General features: G+C 41.7%; 1 protein-coding gene across 2 annotated transcripts in view; it reads right to left on the bottom strand.

Annotated features, from left to right (window-relative positions):
* chd1 (chromodomain helicase DNA binding protein 1) overlaps nucleotides 1-16,894 on the bottom strand; it is a 33,792-nt gene extending 16,898 nt beyond the window's left edge. The window contains exons 1-14 of one of the 2 annotated variants that reach the window (XM_088912102.1): nucleotides 16,521-16,894; nucleotides 14,695-14,892; nucleotides 11,252-11,456; nucleotides 10,630-10,749; nucleotides 8,717-8,787; nucleotides 7,520-7,693; nucleotides 7,041-7,297; nucleotides 5,874-6,099; nucleotides 5,050-5,150; nucleotides 3,576-3,754; nucleotides 2,723-2,847; nucleotides 2,319-2,535; nucleotides 1,315-1,404; nucleotides 212-402 (exon numbers count right to left, since the gene is read on the bottom strand). In XM_088912102.1, coding sequence (XP_088768228.1) covers nucleotides 212-402; nucleotides 1,315-1,404; nucleotides 2,319-2,535; nucleotides 2,723-2,847; nucleotides 3,576-3,754; nucleotides 5,050-5,150; nucleotides 5,874-6,099; nucleotides 7,041-7,297; nucleotides 7,520-7,693; nucleotides 8,717-8,787; nucleotides 10,630-10,749; nucleotides 11,252-11,456; nucleotides 14,695-14,747 — 2,009 coding nt within the window. In that variant the 5' untranslated portion in view covers nucleotides 14,748-14,892; nucleotides 16,521-16,894. The remainder of the gene's footprint in view (nucleotides 1-211; nucleotides 403-1,314; nucleotides 1,405-2,318; nucleotides 2,536-2,722; nucleotides 2,848-3,575; nucleotides 3,755-5,049; nucleotides 5,151-5,873; nucleotides 6,100-7,040; nucleotides 7,298-7,519; nucleotides 7,694-8,716; nucleotides 8,788-10,629; nucleotides 10,750-11,251; nucleotides 11,457-14,694; nucleotides 14,893-16,520) is intronic. The other variant, XM_088912104.1, reaches the window with a different exon arrangement.
* Nucleotides 16,895-20,727: the final 3,833 nt, after the last annotated feature.

Genomic DNA, 20,727 nt, shown 5'->3' with positions numbered 1-20,727 from the left:
TCAAGTTAATCAAAAACCATGAATCCTATCTGAACCTAAAAATATCAAGGCAACACGCAGGCAAGCAAAATAAACAATAGGAAACATAAGAAATAAATGATGGCTGTCTTTAACATGCGCTATCGTATCTTGGAAACCTTCAGCTGTTCCCTCACACCTGCCCAGTACAGAGCACACCATGGCTAACTCGGGCTCGGCCGTTTCCACCTACTTTTCTGGCATGATGAAATGCAGCAGAGACCAGAGCTCCTTCAGAGAGTTCTGTAAGGGGGTCCCAGTGATGAGAAGCCTGTGATTCGACTTGAAGTCAATCAGAGTCTTGTAAAGAAGGGAATCATCATTCTTCAACCGATGGGCTTCATCAACACCAATGAAGGCCCAGTTCACATTACCCAGGAACGTCTAGGATTAAACGACCACACATTCTTTATGGCATGGGCGAACAATTCTTCCAGCAATCACCCAAAACTAATACCTGATACCTCACTCAAACATGTCCAAACAACATGGAGTGGAAACATTTCATGTAACAGTGTCAATGACCCTCACAAAACGAGAAGCTTATTATTTAAGAAATCTTTAATATTTAAAGGGGAACCGCAACTCTATTTTCATATTTAGGGGCTAGAAAGAATCAACACTGATGAGTGCATTTCAAACCGCAATTAAAGTCAAATGTGCACAGTAACTTATAAGACCTCCAATTGACATCACAAAACAGACGATTTCCAGGTATGTGCAGCACCAAGTTCTGCGATTCAGAACGAGGCAACAAAACTTCCGGTGACGTGTGCAACCCTAAATTAGTAAGCTTGTGAATACATCTCTTTAAATCCAACACAAATATTGCTCTTGATTTCAACACGGCTTTGCCAACAAATCTACTTGTTTACTCTGCATGCAGATAACGCTGGAACGTTTCTGTGGTGAAATGCTTGCTGCACAACCTGTTTTTATTTACTTGTTCATCACATTAGTCATTATGGAGACTAGAGGGAAGGAAGGGCTGAATCGTGTCACAATTCGTGGGAACTCTAATGCAACTTACGGTACTTTCACAAAGTTCCCGATTAAAGTGCTTAATTTGAAATTTGTAATTTTTTCTATAACGTCAATTAATTTGTTACTGAGAATTAATAACCGGTCTGAGAAATTAGGACAGTGGTTCCCCTTTAATGTTAATTGAACAGCAACTGTGGCAAAATGACTTTTGACATTCTTACAAAACCTTACAAAAACCTGCATTTAACAGAAACAAAAAAAAAGTATTTAAACTTTAAATTTAAATTTAGAAGAGCTTCGTCAAATACATACCTTATCTTTCAGCAAAATTTCATAAGTCGTCAGTAAAATGTTGAACTTTAGTCGCTTGTTTTGTGGATGCATCCATTCATGTGTTCTGATCTGTAAAAAAGAATCCCAGAGCATTTTAACAGAAATACACATCATTGCAATACACCCAACTTAAAAAAAAATCAAATTTTCCTCCCAAGCAAACTAGAACTTCTGAAGAGGAATAGTTATGACTACTTTCTGAAACTGAATGCTTTTTTAGATTTACTTACTTAACAAGCCTAGACATCCATCATGCATGTATCTATCTAGCACACGTATCTAGCTGTGAAGGTTCACTGCATGCTCCATTGTAATGATGTTCAAATACAGACAAATGACAGCCCTGTCAAGGTAGTAGACCAAAGTAATTCAATCTAAAATATAGGGCAAAAATATCCAGCAGCCATATCACTCTGCAACTCACAACTGGCAACCCACTGAAGCTAAGCACGTGTGAGCCTGGTCAGTACCTGGATGGAGACCTCCTGGGAGAAACTAAGGTTGCTGCTGGAAGAGGTGTTAGTGGGGCCAGCAGGGGGCACTCACCCTGCGGTCCATGTGGGTCCTAAAACCCCAGTATAGTGACGGGGACACTATACTGTAAACAGGCGCTGTCCTTCGGATGAGACATAAAACCGAGGTCCTGACTCTCTGTGGTCATTAAAATCCCAGGGCATTTCTCGAAAAGAGTAGGGGTGTAACCCCGGCGTCCTGGCCAAATTTCCCATTGGCCTTTACCAATCATGGCCTCCTAATAATCCCCATCTATGAATTGGCCTCATTACTCATTACTCCTCCCCACTGTTAGCTTTGGTGCACTATGGCTGCCATCGCATCATCCAGGTGGGGCTGCACATTGGTCATGGTAGAAGGGAGTCCCCATTACCTGTAAAGCGCTTTGAGTGGAGTGTCCAGAAAAGCGCTATACAAGTATAAGCAATTATTATTATTATATAACCTCAACACAACATCCCCAGACATACCATGCCTCTGCTGTTGATGTCTCCCAGGTAAACAACAATGTTCATCTGGGGAGCCCACAGCTGAATCTCTCTCTGCCAGGACGTGAGAGTAGAAAGGGGTACCACCAGCAAGAATGGGCCATACAACTGATGATCATTAAACATATAGTTGAGAAAGCAAATAGTTTGTATGGTTTTTCCAAGACCCATTTCATCAGCAAGGATGCAGCTGTTTCCCCTGGTAAAGAGAAAAAGATTCAGCAAGCATTAAAAGACTTTAAGAGAAAGGGTTAAATATGTCTGATGACAGCAGCGGTAACAAAACCAAACACCTCTAAGAAGCGAATGGAGAGTGATAAGAAGTCAAGCATCAACAAAACCACTTGAGAAACCTTCAACAAAAAAGGTAACGGAGAAAAACTCACTTGCACCAGGAATGTGCCATCCAGTTCAAGCTATCCAACTGATAATCTCGGAGCTCTAGTCCGTCCCCCCCAATATAGGGGGGCTGCTTCTTCATGGGAACAAACCTAGGTCTCTGCTTTAACACCTGCAGGACAAATGAACAACAAACGCACTTGTGTAGGAGCAATACCTCCGGCAGTATTCGACAGGCCATTTTCAATTCAACTCCTGCCTTAAACAGACACGGTGTCCGAAGACACCCCTCAATGAGGAATGCCACTGAGTAATAAATGCCATCATTACTTGATCTGTCAAACTTGTGGCTAAAAAAAAACACAAAATTTTGAGAATATGTGCATGCAAGTGATGAAGATGTTACAGGATTATCTTTCTCAGAATAAAAAGAAGAAAATCACACTACACATTGGCATCAACGGGGTATAGTTTAAAAGGGACAGTAAAAGTACTGCTCATTTCCTGACTCTGCAGCAAGGACAGGCACTGCCTGGAGCTGTGCTGGAATAAGACTTCAACACAGTATTTGCTTAAATCCATCGTAACTAATAGTATCCAGGCTAAAAAAGAAAAGTTAAAATTTGATGCTGTAAGATCATATCAGTTTGCAAAACCAGAAACCAAAGAAATGTGATAGTATGAAAACAGGTTATACAAAAGGTTCCACGCAGATAATAAGAAACTTATAGCACAGAATCATAAGTCTCAACCCCAGACTTGTTTAGCTAGAGTTATGCAAATAAATATTTCAATCACAGGAGAGATTAGGATCGCTATGGTCAAAACTCTAAAATGAATGGGGATTGTTACATTAAAATTAAAATGAAATACAGAACATGTTCTTTTTCTTAACCTTACCTTGCAGTCTCTGAAGGGAATAGTCTTGGATTGGTTTCTGCTCATATAATCATCAATGCACTTCTGAAATTTCCTGGAGATGAGGGCCCCATCCTCCCAGCTGCACTCGGAATATGAAAGACCCTGCCACTTGCACAAATAGTCTGGGTAACCAGCTGCCGACTTCTGATTAGAATGAGCTGCCAAAGAAAGAATTATGGATTTCAGGACCCACGGGGGAAAAAAGCTATAAAAAGCTTTTATAATAGCTATTAAAGGTCTCCATACTACAAAAACATTTGTAGACCTAAAGGGTGTTTTCAGACTATTAGCTGGATAAGTGCAAGGGAAATCACTGTTTGCCTTCTAACAAAAGTGACTATCCACAATGAAGAGACACATCCCCAATACAAATACCAATCATTTATAATCTTCCACAACAGTACAACTGGAGTAACTTTTTTCAAAAATTGTTAATTTGTTCAATACTAACTTTTGATACATTTCATCTCAGAAATACCACAGATCCAAACAGCAATTCTGACGTTTTTTTAAATTTAGATGTGAAAGGTGAATTCTTTAGCTTGTTCATCAGCTCAAGTTCTTAATCTACATTCTGAACATCATTTATTTTTGCCTTTTTTAGTCTTCTTAATATCCTGCAGCCTCTGAGCAGTGAGGAAAGAAAATAACGCTTGACTTGCTTTCTAGGACTGAATCAGTTTAAGTAGCACTTAATTTTTGCATTGGTTTACAGGGTCTATAAAAAGCTTCAGGAGCCTTTGTTAAAACCAGCTGTCAGTGAAGATTCCTGGGGATGGCTTTCACATGCACAGAAAAACATTCAACAATGTACACTGAACCTATGGTCACTCCCTCAGCCAGTGGTTCTGAAAAAAAACACTGATGTATTTTTAGTGGTGGGTGTTCATTAAGGACAGGCTGGGCATGGACCCACCAGACAGAAAGGGAAGGAAGAGGAAAAAACATACACAGAAATGAGCATCTGTAAAGTGCGCAACCAGTAATTTGTTTTATATCTGATGCTACAGCTCAGCAAAGTGCAGAGATCAACACTAGCAAGCACTGCTAACTACGACATAACAATGGTATCATGGGACATATGCGTATTTCCTAATTTACAGGGACGCTGGACAAAAAAGGACATTGGTACATAAACTGCCATGCCCTTTCTATAAAAATCTAGGAGCCTGATCACCTCAGTTCCCTAAATCTGTCCGTATTGGGAACAACAGCATTTGTTGCTATTTTAATGCCTTTCAGCATACTATTTTAAAAAAAAGCAAAATAATGCTTTCATAACAAAAAACAAAGAAGGATGTCATGCTGCGAGGCTCTTTTTAACTCTTCAGTCAGATAGCAACTGGTATACAGTTAAATTCCACAACAACCAAACAAACAGTGGAATTCGTTAGAGATGAACTTTCTTCGCTTGACCATTCATGCCAAAATATTTTGGCAGAATAATACTCACCTATTATTCTTTCCACGATCCGATACTGTGAATACAGGTCATCCATCAATTCCTGTTGACAATTGTAATATTCGACGTCTTCAGGAGATGCTGTTTTTAACCTAAATATAAACCGGCAAAAAAGATGGAACATACCCTTTAGACGAAGTTTAAAAAAAGGCAAGATCTTGCCCAGAACATACAAGATATCGTGTGTCTCCATATTTTCTATTTCTTACTGTCAGACCCAGCCCTTCCACAAGAGATCAATTAAAACAAGCCAGTGAAGTCTCATTTTGCTTCATTTAATGTGGTCAATTCAAATACAGATAGAATCCCCCTGAAAATGTATTTCAACCCTAGCATTATGAGTTTTGAGTCAAATTCAGACTGCACTTACTATTAAGAATAATACAATGCAAACAGCCCTTTCCTTCCCGCGACGGTAAGAGCGAGACGTCAGTAAAAGTCAGTCTAAAGACACGACGCCCACTGTTTTTGTCAGATATGCAAATATGACCGCAATGAAAACGTCAAATGGTGGAAGGGTGTTCTGCAGAAGGAGCACACAGCTTACAGTCCCATCAAATTTCCCATTGGCCCTTACCAAACATGGCCTCCTAATAATCCCCATCTATGAACTGGCTTTATTACTCTGTTCTCCTCCCCACTGATAGCTAGTGTGTGGTGAGCGCTCTGGCGCACTATGGCTGCCGTCGCATCATCCAGGTGGTGCTGCACATTGGTGGTGGTGGAGGGGAGTCCCCATTACCTGTAAAGCACTTTGAGTGGAGTGTCCAGAAAAGCGCTATATAAGTGTGAGCAATTATTATTAATTATCTTACCATCGCTTTATGTCCTGTTCTTTTTTCTTGAAGTTGTCCAGTTTTTTCATGCCTTTCACATTCTGCTGTTTGAGTGTTTCTTCCGTCTCCCAGGTGTTGTGAATGTGAGACCATCCTTTCCATTTAATCAAATACTGCTGCTCCCCGGCCTCCTTGTTTGGGTTGAAGTTAGCGTTAGGATCCCCATCTGTCTCCACCGCATACACAGTTGTGGCAGCACCAGTAGCTTAAGAGACAAAAAAAGGGATTGCTTTTCAATGGCAGGCAATTTGAACAGACCTTGCATTTGCTAAACATCTGAGTTTAGATCTCTTAGTCACTCTGGGGGGGGGGGGGGGGGATAACAGACCACATGCAAACAAAAATGTTTGACTGTGTAAGATGTTGCATTGAAATAAAATCAGTGCAGTATTTTGTCAAACTGATGCTAGTCAATGTCATGTTGATCTTATCAATTTAACTGAAAACCATCTAGAAGATGTTTGATGCTACTTCATTTTTAATTACGAACATTTAATAACATTTGTCCATTTTACGGGCAAATTGCGATCTGTAACCATAATCCTAAAAATCCATGATGCCTTCGTGGTGTTTATTCCAGATGAATTTCTTAAAACATAATTTTACCAAGTTAACCTAAATTGAACAGTTCAACCATTACAAAAGTTCCCTACTGCTATCTATAAAACCTAGGATACAACAATCAATTTTTTGATTTTTTGTGGTTGACTGCAAATATCTGATCTTTAATAAGAATATTAACACTTATTCAGGAATAAACATCATGTAAATGACCTCCAAGATTTTAAATGTTTACGTTTTAGTGTTGGGAAAAATTAGATATTTAACTGTCCGTGAACATAAGAAATTGTACCTTTTGTTCTGAAGAAGTAACCATTTTTAACCTATATAATCCACCCTCAGATTTTGCTTGTCGGAAGGGCTCATGCAGAAGACGGAATACAATATGATGTGATGTGTGTGGTTACAGACACCAGGGAGAGCAGGCCCAGGTACAGACGGAAGATACAGCACACCCAACTGTGGAGCGAGTTGCTAAGACACTCGCACTAATGAATTTCAGACTGAGCAGAATCACAGACAACGGGGCGATATCGGACACAAGGGTCAACACGCTTACCAAAACCGGAACAAGAAAGGGCTTACCTCCTTTCCTCCCTATCCTCATTTCCATCACTTTTTCTAAAGTTTCAAATTCATCTTCTTCAGGCTGCGGTACGTCCTCCCCGTACACTTCGACTAAGTCGTCCGAATCGGTCTTCATTTCGTCGTCTTCCTTATAGCTCACGTTCACAGTAGCCTGCCGCCGCGGCCCTTTCTTGTCGTAATCATCTTCATCCGAAGACGACCCTCCTGGTTTCTTCTTCAGAGCTTTGCCTTTTTTACCATTTCTCGCGTTAGTCCTAAGGAGGGAAACCATCTACATTTACAAAAGCGCACGAAAGGGAAGTTCATATCGGTCTCCGAGTGTAAATGTACCAAATGGAGCTAACCGTTTCTTTCGCAGCTAGAGAAAACAAAACTTTCTAACTTATAACAAAAGCGGAAACTGCGAAAGAAAAAATAAAATATTCTCCGACAACATTTTACAGGGCAAAAAGCAAAGTTTGCTGCAGGGTTTGTACCTGTTTGGAGGCTTCCTGCTTTTGATTTTGTGACTCGGCTCATAGTCAGACACACTCTCATCACTGTTTTCACCTTCTTCTGAAGAGTCAGAACCAGAATCTGAACCGGAGCCCGATCCAGACCCGGACCCTGACCTGGAACCAGACACAGAGCCAGACATTTGCCAGTCCTCACTAAAAATAAAATTAATTTAAACAAGTTTAAAAAAAAAACACTTGATAACAATACAACATAAAATACATTCAAATGTTAAAATCCTCAGAACAGGACTGATATAAAAAAAGAATAACTCCTGTGTGATTACAAGTCAGAATCAATGAATACATAAACTGGCATATACTGCTTAGAACTAAGGAACAGCAGTGTACAGGGCAAGGTTTAACAGCTTTTTAGCATCTGACACCTACAGACCTGAAAAAAATATTAAATTTATATCTTCGTAGGAAAGCAACACTGTTTATCATAAAGCAAACCTTCTCATTCTCCTCGATACTAAAAAATAATAAAGTTTTACGAAAGACAGAGAGAATGCATGGATTGAAGATTCAGTTTTATCAAGATGGCTTTCAAATTGCCCAGCCTATTCAAATTTAGTTTTGTTACGGTTATACTAGACATCTTCTATTCAACAGATGAAAGGGTATAAACATAGCCTGTATCTATTACAAATATGGGTCATTAGACAAGCAACAACTGACCCAGCCCATTCAAAAAGTACAATTAGTCTTATCTCTTGTTTTACTACACAGCACAATATATATGGTATGTGGTCTTTCATCTATTCCTTAAAAATTCATACTTTTGAAGTTATTGTGCGGAAGCACCAAAATGTGCTTTCCTGCTTTTTGGACTGGATGATTTATTTTCTGATCTCTCCTCATTGTAATATGCATCATATATGAAAAGTTTGCTCTGTTCTCTAAACACTACAAGGGCAATGCACTGTAAAGTTTTAACCTTCAAACCCACAATTTTCACGATTTATACCATAGCAACTACCTTTGTGCAGTATTCTACATTAAAAATGGCTTCCATGTTTAATAAGTGTCACTAACACTACCGCACATCTGTTTTCTCCCCAAATACACAGTGTTTATTGACAGTGTCAGGCTGGATAATCTGCATTCACTGGGTCTGGGGTATTGTTTTGTATGTATTTGTGTATCCCGTGCCTTGAAATATTCAAATGAACTTACTCTTTACGCTTTTTTTTCCTCTTAGCCTGGCTTGAGGAGTCATCGTCTGATTCGTCACTACTAGATGAATCCTGTCACAGAAAAAATTATGACCTCTTCAGTAAGAAATTTAAGCTTTAAAAAAAATTGCACTTTTACAGTTTCAGCAAGTCAATACAAACAGCACATTTCCTTCGATAAAGCCGGTTTTTCAGACAATTTAATTCATAATATTTTCTACTTTTCGATTTTGTTCATTTCAATTTTTAGGGGATTTCCGACTCTGACTTCAACTCTCACTCATCAGCAAGTTGTCTTACTTGAGGCCTTGAAAATATCCTGCAGTGATGCGCAAATGAAAAAAGAATGTCTCATTTTCTGCACCCGACCATTATTTTCCGTGTCTGTTGTTATCTCAGATTACAAGTTAATGTCTGAAAACTGTAGTTAGATTGAATACAATCTGATTTCTGTGCTGGAGCTAGACCTTCCATACAGGACTAAGCTAGAGCAGTACCTCTCTCTGGAAAAGGAGTTAAATATCACGCCTACACAGCCAGCACAGTGATCTCACAAATTTCTCCATGTCTTGAAAGGATGGTACTGTGATAACGGCCTGCCTGTTTTTATGTGTGAAAAAATGAATACCTCATCTAATGTGTAAAGTGTCTAAAAACGTCTGGCTATATTACTTATTTTATTGCATTATATGATATCCATTAAACAAAATATGTTGGACAAGCTTAAACGCGGCCTTTTAATATCAAAACAGTTAAGAACAGAATGATAGAATACAGATATCTCACAGCTGAGCTACTATAAAGAAACTTTTCATCGGTGCAGACACTGAACAGGGAAAAATGTGTATGCATCACAGGCCTAAGACTGAGTCATCTGCATTTTGTCATGAAGTACACACGTTATTATATGGACATCCAAATCATAAAACAGGTCAAAGCTCCTGATCCACGATCACTTCAGGAAGGCTGATTATCACATCTCCCATGATGACTATATCCCAGCCCAGAGGCCTAGACAGTAAGATACTGCTAGATGTCTTGAGTGTTAAAATTGCAGAATTTAAGTTCGGTTTTGCAGTTTTGCAAGGCCTTTCTTTTGTAGCTTTTCAGGAGTTTCAAACAAAATCATGCACACACAGAAATGGCTTTCTATATTAAACCTAAACTGGCATCAGACTGTCTCCTTTACGTCCTTTAAGAAAGTCTTTGAGCTGTATTTCTTGGCTGAAAATGCATTCCTACCTGACCTCAATGGTTAAAACTGAACTGTCCAAAGAAGGGAGAGTTTTTTACTCCCCACTTTGGTAGATCTACAGAAAGACCTACATACCGTGGCTATGAAAAGTGCTCACCCCACATTGACTTCTAGTGCCTTGAAAATATAGTAATCATAATGTATTTAATTGGGATCCTTTGCCATCGACACAAAACAAAGTGGGGAAAAAAGAATTCTACAGATCCGTGAAAATTAATTATCAATATAAAACAGAACAGACTGCACAAATATTCACCCTCCTCGAGTCAGTACTTGGCAGAGGCACCTTTGACAGAAGTTACAGCCATGAGTCTCTGCTACTTTTGCAGTGGCGTGATGGACATGTTTCCATGTAAAATGTGAAAAGGGGGGGTGAGCAGTTTTGATAGCCACTCCAAACAGAAAAATGAGATGCCACTCTCATCTGTATTAAGTTAAACAATTGTTTTATTGTTCCATATTTAGAAAAAAAAATTGAATGTTTTGGTACAAGACAGGATCCTCCTCAGATCTGATTTCCTTCAGAAGACATCAGTGCCCTTTTGTTCCGTGCTGGTGTGGGGCTGAATCTCATTCCGACACCTGTAAGCAGAGCACTACTCATCTGCTGTAAAATACTGGGTTATTCTGTCACTGCCATGCAATCCCCTTTGGCTTACCTCTTCTGATCCACTGTTGGATGAGCTTTGCTGCTGTTGCTGCTGCTGCTGCTGAAGCTGCTGTTTCCTGAGCATGGCTGACTGCTGCACAGCCAGAATACTAGGGTTGGACTTCCAGAACTTGCATGGGATGACGGAGGAGACAGAAGCAGGGGGGGAAAGAAGAAAACAACAACAACTTCTAAACAAAAGCAACAAGATACAGACTTGTTTTTATAAGGTCATTTGTCCACCTTTGTTTCCATAGAAACAACAGAGCTCATTCTATATTTGCACCCATAAAAATAATTAAATTATGACCGAGTGTAAAGAATGGCAATATGATGTACTGGATAGTACGGAATATTTCTACAGACAAGGAAAAATCTCAGCTTCACGAGGCACACAAATGTCTGCTGCTTACTACCATAAGCACATTAGCATTAAGGCCGTCCGGAAATGAACATCTTTGCTTACAGAGACTAAGTAGGGCAGAAATAGTTTAAAGAAAGAATCTATTACCTGTATTGAGGAAAACGACACATCAAGCAAATCCTGGTTCGATAGCCACATGTTTAAACGATCGCCGGACCAAATTAAGAATTTAGCTCGGTGTTTGGATACCATGGCGTCTCAGCCTTACCTCTGCCCCATCGATTTTTTGGGTTTTGTTTTCCGGCTGGCTCTTCTCCTTGGACTCCTCGGACTCCGATTCCGACTGGCTGCCCGAGTCCGAGCCGCTGCCCGAGTCGCTGCTCCCCGACTGGCTGCTGCTGCCGTCGCTGCTGCTGCCGGAGCTCGAGCCGGATCCCGAGCCGGAGCCCGACCCCGACTCCTCGTCGGAATTGCTGGGGGGGGGGGGGGGGATCAACAGCGGGAGATATATAAGGAGGCTGCGCCCTGCCAGCAGTTCACAGGACGAGTGGAACCTCAGCGTGGGAGACTCGAGAGCGTGCCGTGGGGAGGTACGGGTCAGTGGGTTTGTAGTCGGGTCAGCGTGCAGTGCGATACTACTGTTTCATTCGATGCCCTGGACGGGGCTGTCTTCTAAGCACATAAATAATAATTAGCCTCACACTGCCTCAGAAATATGTGGGCTTGTAGATACAAGACGAACTGGACACTACACCTACTACCTACTACAACCACACTACACTCCTGAGGACGCGAGTAGGTCGTCATCGCCTCTTGTACCAGTACAAGAGCCTCACCACACTCCCATTCAGGACTGGCCACTTCACACCTGGAGGGACGTAAGAAATAGCCTATCAGTCGATCAAAACAACACTTCAAAGTCGGAAAGACTTTTCTAGGCAGGTTTTCGTGGGCTCTGCCAGAAGCCAGTATGTGCCGAGGCTTTGCGAGGGCTGCACCTGCAGCAGGCCTCGCAGGTGGCCAGTGTGGAAGCCGTTCCAGAGAGAACGCAGGCGAGCTGAACCGTGCTCCCCACTGACAGCCCCATCTCGAGCCGCTGCTTGGAAAACACTTGTGCGTCTGAAGAGTCGTGGGTAGTGAATGACTTTTTTAGCATCTGTACCACAGAGTGCTCCTTACAGCAAACACACTGTCCCCCAAAATGACTTCAAGTGAAGAGTAACTGTTCAATAAGGTACTTTTCAGAACCATTTCAGATGTATAATTATCACAAATACGTGTTTTTGTTTTAAGAGCTAACTACTGTCGATGGTGTTAACAGATGCCTTATTACTGTCTGAAATAAGGACTGGAATTCCACTGACTGCAACAGAATCCTCTCTAAAATAAATGAAATTATTGCCTTAATATGAACTTGACTTTATTCTCTTAGATACAAAATGACTTGGCTTTCTTACTTTAACAGGCATGTGCTTATACTCGTTGAATCAGAGAAGTGTGCACACCACATTTTCATTCCTGCAATGAACCCTGCTCAATCCTGACACAAACCTGCTATATTTAAACTGATGGTAAGATAGCTTTTTAGCTTGACTGAACACAATTAAACAGTGGAAACAAAATTATAAAATACTTTTTTTTTTACAGTTTGACCTCAGTAAGGGGTTACATAAAATAAACATTGATCATAAAAAGCAATGAGAAAAGAGGATTAGATCGATCAAAATGCACAAGTAATACATGTAATAAATTGCACAGGGTTAGCAACTAATTTTCACTTCATTTCTCAAGCTTCTCACTGTGTGAACTTCATTCTCGATCGCTGTGTCCAGTAAAAGTAGCTCAGCAAGATCATGGATGCAGGTTCTCACCGCCCATTCAACTCGGATTAAACAGACACATGACACTTACATTTCAGTTTTGTTCGACAACTACAGATGAACCTTTCAAAGCAACAGTCTGCGGAAGGCCAGCTCAAACCTCCTCCAACCAAGAGATTTTTCAATCGTCCTGCAATATTTACTTCGGCAATAATTCCCGTACCTTTTTGTGTATGTTAAGTGGACAATGGTAACACAGCTCACACAATGGACATGGAAAGAAAAGTATTCAATGTACTGATAGTGCCAACCTTGCTTAGTTTGACTACATTTGCACATTTAATTAGTTTTAATTCGTTTGCACATTTTACACACCAGACTTACTTAGAAAGCCTTTTCTCATTTATCAGTAGTAACTTGCATTACTCAATGAACTAAACCGAAGAAAGCTAATATATTTGGTGAATTTCACTCAAAGGAGGATCACTGTGTACTTCATCCCTGAAATGTTGTTGTATAAGCAAAATGGGTACATTCTGTGAGCTAACTTTTTGTGACAGCCTGGCTTGATAATTGCTTCACATTTGGAATGAAATGTTTCTTAGGATGTGGAGGAAGACTGGCCATCTTTAAACCATTTATATTCCATGACTGTAATTCATGCATACTCAAAAACAGTTTCAAACCCGTTTCAAAGCAATACGTATGGTAGCCAAAGGATTAAGAAAAGGCTTAAAACAATGGGTGTTACACATACTATGATGTTTTTTTTACAGTGATGTAAATCTCAATACCACATCAAAACTCTACAGCACGCCACATTAGATATTCTGGCAACTTTCAATCTCAATGTACCTCATCCGCTTTTACAGACAAGGCTCTGTCATTTTCCCCCCAGTTATAGCAAACCTCCTTTCTTGCCTGTACATTTATAAGACAGGAAAAGCCTAGTCTGTCTAATAACGATAATGTATATGTTTTAAAAATGTCATCTAAATTGACATCTGTTGATTGTCCTCCGTGTAGGAACTATAAATATTGAGCTGTACGGTTAATATTATGTATTACACGTCATGAAATGGATTTATAATTGGAAGAAGGTGTTAAAGCTATGTCCTTTACTTAGAAAACCTTATGGCAGGGTGCAAAAACAGACAAAACGCCACAAGAAGATCATCTATAACCATGATTTCATGATTTTTTTCAATTGGCTTTTTATGGGCTCAATTTATCTCTTATAAATACATATTTCAATTTGACCAAAACCAATTACTATCCATAAGACTTTTTCTGAAAGTGTAATTCCTGTTTAGCACTTAAAGAACATCAACCCCTAAGATTTTACATTATGGCGCTACAAAAACGAGTTATTAAGGGCTCGTGCCACATATTTCCTCTTTAATGCTTTCTCGTTAAAACAAAGCGATAGTTTGATCCTTATTCAGAGCGTTTTGGCTTTTAAAGCTTAGTAAACTAAGAGGCAGAGTCGCTAGTGCTAGGCCCCAAGAAAACCTCCCAGGGTCACAAGCCACCAATGTATCCTTTACCAATATGACTGAAGACTGCTGGTGTTACCTGTTACCTCCACACCTCCAGCAGAATTCAACTCCTTCAGGTTCATATTCTGTGAGACCGACCTTGACTGCACACTGCACAGGCACAGAGCAAGAACTCTATATCTTCATCGACCAACATCCGGATACTTTACACCAACTTATACTAAAGTTCCCTTACATAGCACATCACTATTTCCTTACACTACATAGACTATAATATGTGTAGCTGTGCTTTCCAAACTCCTCTGAAAGGCGAAGAAGGGCACAAGCAGTGTCTCCTGTGCTCTTCGCTGTCAAGCAGCGCATTCAATGTTTCGACAGAGACGACACGATACCTGGATTCCCCACTGCTGTTGCTCACACTTTCTTCGTCGCTGCGTCCATCCATGTCTTAAATCGGAAACAGCTTCGGTTCACAGCCTTCTCTGCCAGGTGCTCGAAGAACGCAAACGGGTCCAGACCACTTTCGCTGACTGAGGCGTTACAGGGACTGCGGTTTCTTCATCCAGGACTCCTCAGCGGCTCCGGGTAGCCTAGAGAGTGGGCGAGACACCGCTGCTTTGTCACGGTACTTGTTTTCCGCTTGGTCTGCTCCGGTAGTGTTGCACTGAACACCACCGGCGACTGAACACCCACCAATCAAGAGCCGAAGACACCGGCCCCTCCGGGGACAGACCTTCCGCTGGTCCCCGTCTCGGGGAAGCACTGGTACTGGGGCTCAGCATTCATTCCAATGAGCGACGTCTTGACTTTTATCCCCCACCCCTTGAAGAGTAAAATACTATTCGGGCAAGAACACACGAGCCGTTTTCCTGGCAGTTATTTTATACACATGTAACTAAGAGACATGCCCTCATGTCCGTCTTCCTAACGGGAGACCTGGACATCTCTCCCCCGACACCGCCGCGGATAAACTTGCCGTCGCTGCGCTCCTTCTTCATCATCTCGGTACTTTTTTTTTTTTGCGAGCGACGCTTCGCTACCGCTCCCGTTTCCAACTTCAGCTGTTGCTCCTGTGAGCGTGCGGAAACACCCGCAAACATCAACAAGAAATTCACGTCGCATTCCTGTCGGCACCGTCGCCCCTATCTCCTTCCCATTCGGCATGGCTCCCCGACCGAGGATACGCTCGCCAGCACCGCGAAGGGCTCCGTTTCACACCAACACTCCTGCTGTTTATTTACAAGAATCATGTCGAGGATACCCCCCTCACACTCACACACGCACACACGCACACCATCGCCGCCGCCACCACAATTGTCAGAAACATCAATCCGCAGCCGTTCGGATAAAAGAAAAACAACGAAACCTAAGTCTTGCGCGGATCTTAAACGGCTAGAAGTAAGAGAAATGTGTGGGTAAATTCAGGCCCGGACTAACCCCCCGTCTCAAAATCTCAAAACGATGCGATGCAACCTCCTCTCAGACCGCAGAGGCCCAGATGCGAGGCCTGCAGCGTGCTGGAGTTGGAGGCGGACTCTCCTGAACAAAGATCCCCGCCGGAGCGCCTCTGCCCGCATCCTCCCTGCAGCCCGCCGGCGACCGGCCGGCCGGAGCGGCGCCCTCAGCCGCGCAGCCGGGCAGACCACGCCGCCGCCGCCGCCGTGGGCAAACCGGACGGGCTTCGATAAGCGTCTGATTCACAACGTATTCGGTCTGTTGTTGTTTCTTTTTATCTACATCTCAATAGCAAGCCAGCACATTACCAGACCCGAAAAAAAAAACTTACTTCAGAAGATGCACATTTTGAGAGAGGAAAAAAAAAAGTTTGGCCGATTTTCATTAATCGCATTAAGCCAGGAACAAAATGCCATCCCTTCCTCGGGTCCCCACTTTAAAACCCGTGAGCCGGGGTGCCAGACCCCCCAGCCCGGAGCCCGTTTTCCCCCCGCTGCCCTCCAGCACAATCGCCTCTTTTATCCGCGCGCCGCCTCGCCGCCCGGACCCCGTGCTCCGCGCGCTCGCATACTGACACACCGCACGCGCCAGCCCGCGGTCCCCTCTTCCCCGTGCACGTCCGTCTCGCGGCGCCCAGGAATCGTCGCCTCTCTCGAGCTGACTGGGGGCAACCGTGCCCCCCACAGCTCGTCTCCCCGCGTTTTCAGCTCTGAACCCCCCCCCTCCACACACACACACACGCGAGTCGCGCCTCGCTTTGTACCTCCTGGGTCGCCTGCCTCCGTCCGACTTCTCGGGCTCCTTTTTCTTGTAACAATTTCTGTTTTCTTTGCCAGGTCCTGTGTCGCTGTGAGCTGCTGAGTACCACTTCGGCTCGGTTGTAAACTCGGGTTTCGCAAGAGCCCGGCTCCCTCGGGGTTCCTCCTCCGGGCTGCCAGAAGGTTGGGGGGGGGGGAGGGTTATTAATATGCTTTTTTCCCCAGTTTCTCCTTTCGACACCGAAGCACGGGCTTTCTTTAATCGAAAGATTGTTGATTGCAGCCAGATCAGTTACGGGTCCTCTCTCTGCCGGCCTCCGCCATGACGCCGTCGAGCTCACACACTCGGCCTATCCGGAGAGTGGAAACCCCGGGCCGTGACGTCACGCCGGCGCTCGCTCGCTCGGGAGCTGCGCGAGTGCGACTCGCGAACGGGACCTGGGAGAAAGGAGAGGCCGCGCGGAGGAGGGGGTGTTGGCAGTGTCACTGCCCTGGAAACAATTGCCAAAGAAGATAGCGCAACACCATTGGCTGGCGCGGCTGGAAGGACGGACGGTAGCTTTCTGTTCTCCAGCCTGACTGCGCTTGTGAAGGAATTCAAATCGACGTATTTCTTTTTTTTCCCCATTTCCCGCACTTCAGTCAGACAGACACCCGGGAGATACGTCGCCCTGCTCCGTGTTGGGCGCTGCGTAGCCCCAGTTCACCGAAAGACGAGTATCTGTGTCTGAACCAGTATTAACACTTGAATTACCCATCCCGCCTCCCAGGTCTTTTGTGATAACACATAGAGCCTATTAAAACTGCCCTTGAAGTCTCACCTTAAGAAATCGCTTTCTGATGGATGGTGAAGAGAGTTTGCTTATAGAAGCACACAATTTTATGTTTAGTAAGAAATCATCGTTCCATAACAAAAAAAGTATTCTCGCGTATATTTACGTTATGAGAATGGGACATGGGGATGAACTGATCATCCATTTCAGACAAGGCCAGACTGATACCCCCTGAGGAATGCCAGCAGAACAATTGTTAACCCCAGCGATCCCTTGACGTAATTGTGCCTCAAGGGTTCTCCTGATTACTTTCAAAAGATTAAATCATGCAATGCTGTATATGAAAGGAACATACAAATAGAAAAAAACACATTTTGAAAATACCAGTGAAAGCAACTACCCAGAGAAATGCAAAACACACAACATGTTTTTAATGTGGATACAGTTACACGGAGAAATGTTTGTAAACATATACTGTATGGTATATTTACAGCACATGTATAAAGGCAGTCACAATTACTGGGTCACCAGGACAATATTAAAGACATTAAAATAAGTAGAAAAGAGTACAAAATGAAAACTTTGTGATCTTCTCAGAATCAAGTGCAATAAAGGTCAGGTAGTCGTTTGTCTTGTAAAGATTGTTCATGAAATGGCCCATAATCACAGGAGCATTTGTTTAAGGTATTCCCATCACACCAGTTTAGAAGCTGGCTAAGAGCTTTTTTTTTGCACTGTCTTGTCAAGATATATATATATATCATTTTTCAAAAGCATACACCAGGACTTTGGCAGTATCATCACATCGATTCAGGATCTTTACTGTCTTTACTTTCTAATTTTAATAAGATTTTACCTGAGAGTGAGTTTAGGATTTTTGTAGCGCTTTGAGAAGCCACCTTTAAAGGCACTATATTTTTGTTGTTGTTATTATTATTATTAGGATTAGGATTTTTGTCGAAAGCAGAATTATAATTCCACCACCTATAACAACATAAATTCTATGAGCCTGAAGGATGGAACTGCATTGTTTCTGTGCTTTCCCATCCTGTTGTCCCAGCCAGGCCTCTGCAAAGGATTCTGAGCTGCGACTCTGTCACACTACCCTGTTGAAGATTTAATTGTACCATGTCCTCTCATGTGAGGAGATATGATGCTGAACTGCACATGGCAACAATAAGAGAGCTACATTAGAAACAGAGGAGCCTTGGACCTTCAAGCAATCACCCTGTCTTATCTTTTAATTGTTCTGTTCTATATACAGTACCTGGTCAACTGTGTATTACAGTATTATATGTACTGTACCTGTTTTGTTGCCAATTGTGGTCTGTCCTTGTCGATGCAATTCATTGACTTTTCTAAGAATTGACTATGTATTTTTATTATTATTATTATTATTATTATTATTATTATTCTTTTATTATTATATGCTGTTGTTGCATCTTGTTAGCTGCTATCGTGTTGCCAGTTTTTCTATATTTCTTTTGTTTGAGTTAATATATGTAGCTAAATTCATTGTTTTTATTGATCTATTTATATTTATTTTAAAACTATGTATTCTAACAAATACGCTGTAGTAGGCTACAACGTATGTTCTTAGGAACCTCAGAAGGGTTACAAAGGAGAGGGGACCCTTCAAGCCCTCAGGCCCATTTGACACTGAGTAGCTAACTGGTCCAAGGATCTCGTGAAGGAAACCAGGTTACGGGCTCCAGCAATGTGGCTGGGCAGCTCGTCCCATAACGTCCACAACTCTTGCGTACTAAAACAGCCCCTGTTCCCCGTTCCAGTGCACTTCCGCCTTGTTAGCTTTCAAGTCTTCTGGCTAGTGTTTCACTGCAGGTTCGGAAGAAGTCCTCTGAATTGATTTTGTCACTTCCCTCGAGGACTCTGAACACTCGGATCAGGTCCCCTCGTAGTCTTTGTTTAAGACAAAGAAGTTCTGCCCCAGAATGCTTCTGGTTGCCGTTCTTTGGACCAATTCAGTGCTTTTTTATAACACAGCGACCAAAGCTTTACACCATATTCCAAGCGGATTTCTGTTTGTATTTAGTTCTGAAAGGTGTTTTCCTTTCTAACTTTTTAAGTTTAGAAAACAGACAAAAATGTTTTAAGTCCAAATTGCATGACACAGCCATCCTTTTACCATACAAATTTGGAAATATACATCATACATAGGAATTTAGTCTGTTCTCATCTGTTCCCTTAGTCTTTTATAATTATTTCACTCACTTTCTACCTAACTCCATAGATTCAAAATAAAGAAGATGCATAAGTTATTATGAAGAGGAAGAACGGTATGTAAACGTTCATTCTTAATTCAGGTCTCAGTTATTCTGTATCTCAACAAATTCAGACTTCTAAGTTTTAATGTACTTAATTAACCCATCTAGACCGATATTTGTTCTTCTGTAATTTAAGTGAAAATATTAATTTTCCCACTATATGTATTGCATTTATTGACTCAATCCCGTCATTTATTGGTAAGCCCAGGAGAAGCCACTTTCTTGTAGTCTTTTTTACCTGCAGATAAATGAATTCCAAGCAGATTTTTATCAGTACCCCTCAAGTAAACATAATATATAAAACCTCAAATGTGAAGAGTAAATTCCTTTCAAATAAGTTCTCCAGGGCCTCATGTAAATCCGTTCAGAAAAGCCTTATTTTAGGGGCACTCCCAAAATATGTCAACGATTACCTTCTGGGTTTCACGATGTCTCCATCATTTAGAGCTTCCCCTAATAGGGTGTGCCTTCTGCCTCAGAGTAATAAAGAATCAAACAACATTTTTCCAGCAAACCTCTCTCCATAAATGTGAGGCAGTACATCTCTATTGAAATTCACAAATTTTAAACCACTCTTCATTTGAAACCCTAACTTTACTTTCTTTCACCCATTTACCTTTTATATAATCTGTAGAATGTAATTTATTTTCCATAAAACCCTTATACAATCTAGATATAATACCCTTACTTGATTCCAATTTGTGCGCTTCCAAAACTACTTTCACCACTGCATTATCAATATACAGTTCTCCCTTTTTAATATCACTAGTGATTTAGGGCACACTTAGAAATATCTACAATTCTTGGTTCTCCAAATGGCGTCTCTCTTTTAAAAGTTTATCCATTATAGTACAAAATGCCCTTATTTCTTTTTTTCTCCAAACTTTAAATCTATTATCCAATCTTTTTGGTTTAAATTCCTTGATGTGGGTGTACCTGTGTATCTGAGTACCTTAACTGCATCACGTCAGTGAGACTCTTTTGTAACTGTGTTCCACATCTTTAGCTCAAGCTTTATCCATGGATTAAGCAAGTTGATTTAAATTCTTGTTCCCTGATAATGCCTGAATTGGGGGGTTACTCATAAGGGAAGACACAATGTCTGAAAGGTGTTTTCAGTTGTCTAATAGAGAAGGGAAATTCACAGTATGGCT

The sequence above is a fragment of the Atractosteus spatula genome, chromosome 3, assembly GCF_055471065.1.
Source record: "Atractosteus spatula isolate fAtrSpa1 chromosome 3, fAtrSpa1.hap1, whole genome shotgun sequence".
In the NCBI taxonomy this organism is placed as follows: domain Eukaryota; kingdom Metazoa; phylum Chordata; class Actinopteri; order Semionotiformes; family Lepisosteidae; genus Atractosteus; species Atractosteus spatula.
The sequence above is the reverse complement of the archived record's forward strand: the minus strand, read 5'-3'. Positions and strand labels throughout refer to the sequence as shown.